This window comes from Rhincodon typus, chromosome 3 (assembly GCF_021869965.1).
Source record: "Rhincodon typus isolate 14 chromosome 3, sRhiTyp1.1, whole genome shotgun sequence".
Taxonomy (NCBI): domain Eukaryota; kingdom Metazoa; phylum Chordata; class Chondrichthyes; order Orectolobiformes; family Rhincodontidae; genus Rhincodon; species Rhincodon typus.
Window position 1 is genome coordinate 127636549 of NC_063334.1, and position 7845 is coordinate 127644393.

Below are 7845 nucleotides of genomic sequence, written 5' to 3' on the forward strand. Positions count from 1 at the left end.
TTGGACACTCTGAACCGTTCCGCTCCCATTGGACACTCTGAACCGTTGCCCATTTCCATTTTTTATTTCATTTGATGATGGGATGTGGGTGTCACTGTCTGGGCCAACATCTGTTGCATTTCACTAGTTGCCCTTGAGAGGGTGGTGATGAGCTGCCTTCTTAAACCATGCAGTCATGTTATTGGGTTGATCCAAAATGCTGTTAGGGAGGGAATTCCTGGATTTTGACCCAGTGACAATGAAGGAATGGCGATATATTTTCAGGTCAGGATGAAGAGTGGCTTGGAGAGGAACTTGTAGATGGTGGTGTTCCCATGTATCTGCTATGCTTGTCCTTCTATTTGGAAGTGTTTGTGGTTTTGGGAGGTGCTGTCTGAGGAGCTTTAGTGAACTTCTCCAGTGTATTTTGTAGATAGTACACACTGCTGCTACTGAGGGTCGGTGGTGGAGGAAGTGGATGTTTGTGGATGTGGTGCCAATCAAGCGGCTGCTTTGTCCTGGATGATGTCAAGCTTCTTGAGTGTTGTTGGGGCTGCACTCATCCAGGCAAGTGGGGAGTATTCCATCACACTCCTGACTTGTGCCTTGTAGATGGTGGGCAGGCTTTGAGCAGTCAGGAGGTGAATTAATCACAGGATTCCCAACTTCTGACCTGCACTTACAGCTATGTGACGAATCCAGTTTTGAGTTTCTGGTCAATGATCATCCTCAGGATGTTGATAGTGGGGGATTCAGTGATGGTAACACCATTGAATGTCAAGGGGTGGTGGTTAAATTGTCCCTTAAAGGGAATGGTCATTGTCTGGCGTTTGTGTGATGCAAATGTTACTTGCCAGTTATCAGTACAGATCTTGTTGCATTTGAATATTGACTATTTCAGTATCTGAGGAGTTGTGAATGTTGCTGAACATTGTGCATTTATTGGCGAATATCCTCACTTCAGACTTTATGATAGTGGGAAGGTCATTAATGAAGCAGCTGAATAGATGGTTAAGCCTAGGGTACGACCCTGAGGAACTCCTGCAGAGATGTCCTGGAGTTGAGATGACTGACCTCTTACAAAAACAACTATCTTCCTATGTGCTAGGTATGACTCTAACCAGTGGAGAGTTTGCCCCTGATACCCATTGATTGCAGTTTTGCTAGGGCTCCTTGATGCCACACCTGGTCAAATGCAGTCTCGATATCAAGTGAGGTGTCACTGTCACCTCCCCTCCTGCATTCATCCAAGTTACCCTGGATCCCAGGACCTTTTTCCTTCTTTATCAGTCTCCCATATAGGACCTTGTAAAAGGCTGTGCTGAAATCCATATAAACTACATCAATACCAGTAACCTCATGAACACACTTGGTCATTTCCTCAAAATTTCCATCAAATATGCTCTTTTTACCTGACCTGTGAAGCTCTTTTGATATTTTTTGTGTTGTGATAAGGTCACCTCTAAAGTTCAGTGAGCTTTCGCATAGGCTTTTCTCCTAAATCAAACACCCTTATCCCAGCAATCAGCCAAGTGAAGCTTCCCTGACCTGCTTCCACTGTGACTATATCCTACGTTGGGAAAATGAAAACTCTGCAGTGTTCCAAGTCTGCTGTCACTGTTGTCCCGTGGCGGGATTTGAATCTTGCTTTCCAGAACATTATCTGGGTCTCTGCATTAACAGTCCAGTGATAATACCACTAGGCCATTGCCTTCCTTCCTTCTCAGGAGGCTAAGGAAATTTGGCATATCCACAAGGTCTCTTACCAATACGCACTGTAGAAAGCATCCTATCTGGATGCATCACAGTGTGGTTTGGCAACATCTCTTCCCAAGACTGCAAGCAATTACAGAGTTGTGAACACAGCCCAGTCCATCACACAAACCAGCCTTCCATCCACTGACTCCATCTATACTTTCCGCCACCTTGGGAATGCGACTAACATAATCAAAGACCCCTCCCACCCTGGCTATACTGTCGTAGAACTCCCACAATGCGGAAACACGCTGTTTGGCCCAAGTCCACACAGACCTACTGAAAAGCATCCTACCCAGACCCATCCACCTACTCTATCTCTGCATTTCCTATACCTAACGCACCTAATCTACACATCCCTGAACACAATGGACAATTTAGCACAACCAATCCACCTAACTTCTGCATCTTTGGACTGAGGGAGGAAACCGGAGCACCTGGTGGAAACCCATGCAGACACGGGGAGAGTGTGCCATGCTAAATTGCCCATAGTGTTCAGGGACATGTAGCTTAGGTGGATTATAAGGGGATTGGTCTGGGTGCGATGCTCCAAGGGTCAGTGTGGGCTTATTGGGCCAAAGGGCCTGTTTCCACACTGTAGGGATTCTATGAAATTGCTTTATAATTTTCCAAAATGGTTGGATTCTGTAGAAGCACCAGATGATTAGAAAGATACCATGTGACACTCCTATTCAAAAAGGGGAAGAGTTATAAAGTGGATAATTTTAGGATGATTAGCCTAACATCTGTTGTTGGGAAAAATGTTGGAGTCAGAAATTAAGGACAATTGGAAAATCATTATCTAATCAAAGAGAGTCAGCATGGCTTCATGAAAGGGAATTTGTGTCTGACTAATTTATTGGAGTTTTTTGAGAAACTATCAACCAGAGTGGATAGAGGGGAACCAGTAGATGTGTTGTATTTGGTCTTCTAGAAGGTGTTTGACAAGGAACCTCGCAAAAGGTTAAGTTACAAGAACCCACAATGCTGGTGGTAGGCTATTGGCGCGGATAGAGAATTGACTATTGGGTGGGAAACAGCAAGTGGGGATAAAGGGTTCTTTTTCAGGTTGGTGACCAGTAACCAATAGGGTTTCACATGGAGCAGTGCTGGGACTGAAACTGTTTACAATAATACACTAATGATCTGGAGGAAGGAAGTGAATGTCGTGCAGCCAAATTTTTCACTTGACATGAAAATAGATGGAAGTGCACAGCGTACAGCCTGTGAATGGACTGGAGGAAGGGGTTACAGTGTAGACCGTATGGGTCATGTTAAATACTGTTTTGTGTTGCAGGTTGTTCTGCCGACTGACACCACCGTTATGTCTGAATTTCTTGGGACTGATCCACATGGATTCCGCAATTTCACATCAGGACAGAGAGCAGACTGCTTACACCTCGGTGAGAGACAAGGCGCAGGTGGCTAGGGGTATGAGGAATCAGTATGGTGATGATGGGTGGGTTTTTGGGTAATGACACTTGCCTGGGTTAATGACTTGTTTCCAACCTGTCCTCAGATAATGGGCTCAATGCAGGTGATATCTTTCATTGCTGATGGATTCTACATTTATTACCCGATGCTGGTTGTCATCCTCTGCATTGCTACCTATTTCAGGTAATTTGTATCTAACCCTGTGCTGTCCCTGTTCTGGAAGTGTTTGATGTGGACAGTGTAGAGAGAGGTTTACTCTGTATCTAACCTGTGTTATCCCTATTCTGGGAGGGTTTGATAGGGGGTACAGTGTAGAAGGAGATTTACTCTGTATCCAAGCCTGTTCTGTCTCTGTCCTGGGAGGGTTTGATTAGGACAGTGTAAAGGAAGAACTGATAAGATTTTCAATGTTTAACTTAAATAGAAGGAATGACAATGAAATGAGGATAGAGTTAGCTAAAGTGAACTGGGCAGATAGATTAAAGACTGTGAGCAAGCACTAGCGACATTTAAAGGGGCAATTCATGACTGTCAGTAAAAATATGTCCCAGTAAGGAAGAAATATTCTAAAAGAGGGATAAACTAGCCATAGCTAACCAAGGAAGTGAAGGAGAGTATAAAGTTGAAAGGAATGATGCCAATGTCAGTGATTATTCTGAAAACTGGGATAAATTCAGAATCCAGTAAAGGAAGAACTATTAAAAAAAAATTAGAAAAGTATTACAAGATCAAACCAGCGAGGAATGCAAAAACTGCCAGTGAGACCATTTTTAACTATCTGAGAAGGAATAGAGCGATCAAAGTGAACATAGTCCCCTTTGAAAATTAATCAAGGGAGACGGCTTCAGGGGAACAAGAAAATGAAGGCGTTAAACAGATATTTTATATCCCTCTTAATGGTAGAGGATACTGTGAACATCCCATTAATACTAAGGAATACGTGGGAAGATTTCCTGATAAATAGCTGGCCGAACAGCATGAACCTCAGAGGAACAGAGGGATCTTGGGGTGTTTGTCCACAGATCCCTGAAGGTGGCAGGATGGATTAATAGGGTAGTTATGAAGGCATGGGGGACACCTGCCTTTAATCAGTTGTGGCATAGATTAGAAGGAGGATCATTAGGAAGTTAGGAAGGAGGATGTGCTAGAAATTTTGAAAAACATGAGGATAGATAAGTCCCCTGGGCCAGATGGGATATATCCAAGGTTACTACAGGAAGTGAGGGAAGAGATTGCTGCCCCTTTGGTGATGATCTTTGCGTCTTCACTGTCCACTGGAGTAGTACCAGAAGATTGGAGGGTGGCAAATGTGATTCCCTTGTTCAAGAAAGGGAATAGGGATAATCTTGGAAATTACAGACCAGTCAGTCTGTCTTCTGTGGTGGGCAAATTATCATCATATAATCCCTACAGTGTGGAAACGGGCCCTTTGGCCCAACAAGTCCACACTGACCCTTGGAGCATCCCACCCAGACCAATCCCCTTATAATCCACCTAAGCTACATGTCCCTGAACACTACGGGCAATTTAGCATGGTCAATCCACCTAACCTGCACATCTTTGGACTGTGGGAGGAAACTGGAGCACCCGGAGGAAACCCACGCAGACACAGGGAGAATGTGCAAACTCCACACAGACAGTCGCCAGAGGGTGGAATTGAACCTGGGTCCCTGGCGCTGTGAGGCAGCAGTGCTAATCACTGAGCCACTGTGCCGTATCGGAGAGGATTCTGAAAAATAGTATTTATGATTATTTGGAAAAGCACGGCTTGATTAGAAGTAGTCAGCATGGCTTTGTGAGGGGCAGGTCATGCCTCATAAGTCTTATTGAATTCTTTGAGGATGTGACAAAACACATCGATGAAGGTAGAGCAGTGGATGTGGTGTATATGGATTTTAGCAAAACATTCGATAAGGTTCCACATGGTAGGCTCATTCAGAAAGTAAGGAGGCATGGGATTCAGGGAAATTTGGCTGTCTGGATACAAAACTGGCCATCCAATAGAAGACAGAGGGTGGTAGTAGATGGAAAGTGTTCAGCCTGGAGCTTGGTGACCAGTGGTGTTCCGCAGGGATCTGTTCTGGGACCTCTGCTCTTTGTGATCTTTATAAATGACTTGGATGAGGAAGTGGAAGGGTGGGTTAGTAAGTTTGCTGATGATGTGAAGGCTGGTGGAGTTGTGGACAGCGTGGAGAGCTGTCGTAGGTTGTGATGGGACATTGACAGGATGCAGAGCTGGGCAAAGAAGTGGCAGATGGAATTCAACCCAGAAAAGTGCGAAGTGCTTCATTTTGGAAGGTTGAATTTGAATGCAGAATACAGGGTTAATAGTAGGATTCTCTTCAGTGTGGAGGAACAGAGGGATCTTGGGGTCCACGTCCCTAGATCCCTCAAAGTTTCTACCCAAGTTGATAGGGTTGTAAAGAAGGCACATGGTGTTTTGGCTTTCATTGGCAGGGGAATTGAGTTTAAGAGCCGTGAGGTTATGCTGCAGCTCTATAAAACTCTGGTTAGACCACACTTGGAATATTGTCTTCAGTCCTGGTCACCTCATTATAGGAAAGATGTGGAAGCTTTAGAGAGGATGCAAAGGAGATTTATCAGGATGCTGCCTGGACTGGAGGGCAGGTCTTATGAGGAAAGGTTGAGGGAGCTAGGGCTTTTTTCATTGGAGCGAAGAAGGATGAGAGGTGACTTGATAGAGGTGTACAAGATGATGAGAGACATAGATAGAGTGGATAGTCAGAGACTTTTTCCCAGGGCAGAAATGATTATTACGAGGGGGCATAATTTTAAGGTGATTGGAGGAAGGTATAGGGGAGATGTCAGGTAGTTTCTTTACACAGAGAGTGGTGGGCGTGTGGAATGCGCTGCCGGCAGTGGTAGTGGAGTCAGATACTTTAGAGACTTTTAAGCAACTCTTTGATAAGCACATGGAGGATAGTACAATGTCGGGTAGATTGATCTTAGTAGGATAATAGGTTGGCACAACATCGTGGGCCAAAGGGCCTGTACTATGCCGTACTGTTCAATGTTCTATAAGAGCAGGGAGGTTATTTTGGAGCTGTACAGGACTTTGGTTAGGCCCCAGCTAGAGCACTGTGTGCAGTTCTGGTCACCACACTATAAAATGGATGTGATTGTGATGGAGGGGGTGCAGAGGGAGATTCACCAGGATGTTGCCTGGGATGGAGCAGGTTAACGATGTAGCTGAAGAAATCCTTTCTCATCTTAGTTCTAAAGGGTTGCCCCTTCACTCTGAGGCTGTGCCCTCAGGTCCTAGTCTTTCCTACTACTGGAAATCAGTCCTCCACATCCATTCATTTCAGGCCACTCAGTATTCTGTAAGTTTCAATCAAATTTCCCCCTCCTCCTTTTAAACTCCATGTACAGACCCATAGTCCTCAACTGCTTCTCATATAATAAGTCCTTCATCACTGGGATCGTTCTTGTAAACCTCCTCTGGAACCCTCCAAGTTGAGTACATCCTTCCTTAGAAACGGGGCCCAAAACTGCACACAGCATTCCAAATGCAGTCTGACTAGATCCTTATACAGCCTCAGCTCTGGTCTTGTATTCTAGCCTTCTCAAAATGAATGTTAACCTTGCATTTGCCTTCTAAACTGCCAACTGAACTTGCATGTTAACCTTAAGAGAATCCTGAACTAGGACGGTCCTTTTTGCGCTTCAGGTTTCCAAAGCTTTTCCCCTTATAGAAGATAGTCTAGACCTCTATTTTTCCAACTAAAGTGCATAAGCTGACACTTTCCCACATTGTATTCCGTCTGTCGTTTCTTTGCCCGCTCTCCTACTGTGTCCAAGTCCTTTTTTAAATTTACTGATGGGACATGGACATCACTAGTTGGGCCAGCATTTTTTTGTTGCCCTTGAGAAGGTGGGGGTGAACTGCTGCAGTCCACGTGCTGTAGGTTGACCCACAATGCTCTTAGGGAGGGAGTTCCAGGATTTTGACCCATCGACAGTGAAGTTGAGAGATTTGGGTGTCTCTGTCTGGGCCAACATTTATTGCCCATCCCTAGTTGCCCTTGAGAAGGTGGTGGTGAGCTGATGTCTTGACAAACTGATGTCTTGACCAACCACTTGCCTTGGGTAGACCCACAATGCCCATGAGAGAGGGAATTCCAGGATTCTGACCCACTGTCACTGAAGGAACAGCGATTTATTTCCAGGTTAGGATGGTGAGTGGCTTGGAGGGCAACTTGCAGGGGGTGGTGTTTCCATGTATCTGCTGTCCTTGGCCTTCTAGATGGAAATGGTCGTGGGTTTGGAAGGTGCTGTCTAAAGATCTTTGGTGAATTTCTGCAGTGCATCTTGTAGGTAGATAGTTCACACTGCTGTGACTGAGCATTGGTGCTGGAGGGAGCGGATGTTATAAATGCAGTGTCAGTCAAGCAGGTGGCTTGGTGTTAAATGGTATTAAGCTTCCTGCATGTTTGTTGGAGCTGCACCCATCCAGGCAAGTGGGGAGTATTCCATCACACTCCTGACTTGTGTCTTGTAGATGGTGGACAGGCTTTGGGGAGTCAGGTGGTGAGTAGCCACTGTGTTTATGTGGTGGTCCAGTTCAGTTTCTGGTCAGTGATAATCCCCAGGATGTTGATAGTGGGGGATTCAGTGATGGTAACATCCTTGAATCACCACCAAGGGGTGGTGATT

The 7845-nt window shown here is 45.1% G+C and overlaps 1 protein-coding gene across 5 annotated transcripts in view; it reads left to right on the forward strand.

Annotated features, from left to right (window-relative positions):
- The window catches only part of lmbrd2b (LMBR1 domain containing 2b), a 52883-nt gene that overhangs the window by 25214 nt on the left and 19824 nt on the right, over positions 1-7845 (forward strand). For all 5 annotated transcript variants that reach the window (XR_007261789.1, XR_007261790.1, XM_048595266.1 and 2 more), the window contains exons 12-13: positions 3032-3137; positions 3254-3351. Coding sequence is in view for 3 of the 5 variants with exons in the window: in XM_048595266.1 (XP_048451223.1) it covers positions 3032-3137; positions 3254-3351 (204 nt within the window). In the remaining 2 variants the exon portion in view is untranslated. The remainder of the gene's footprint in view (positions 1-3031; positions 3138-3253; positions 3352-7845) is intronic.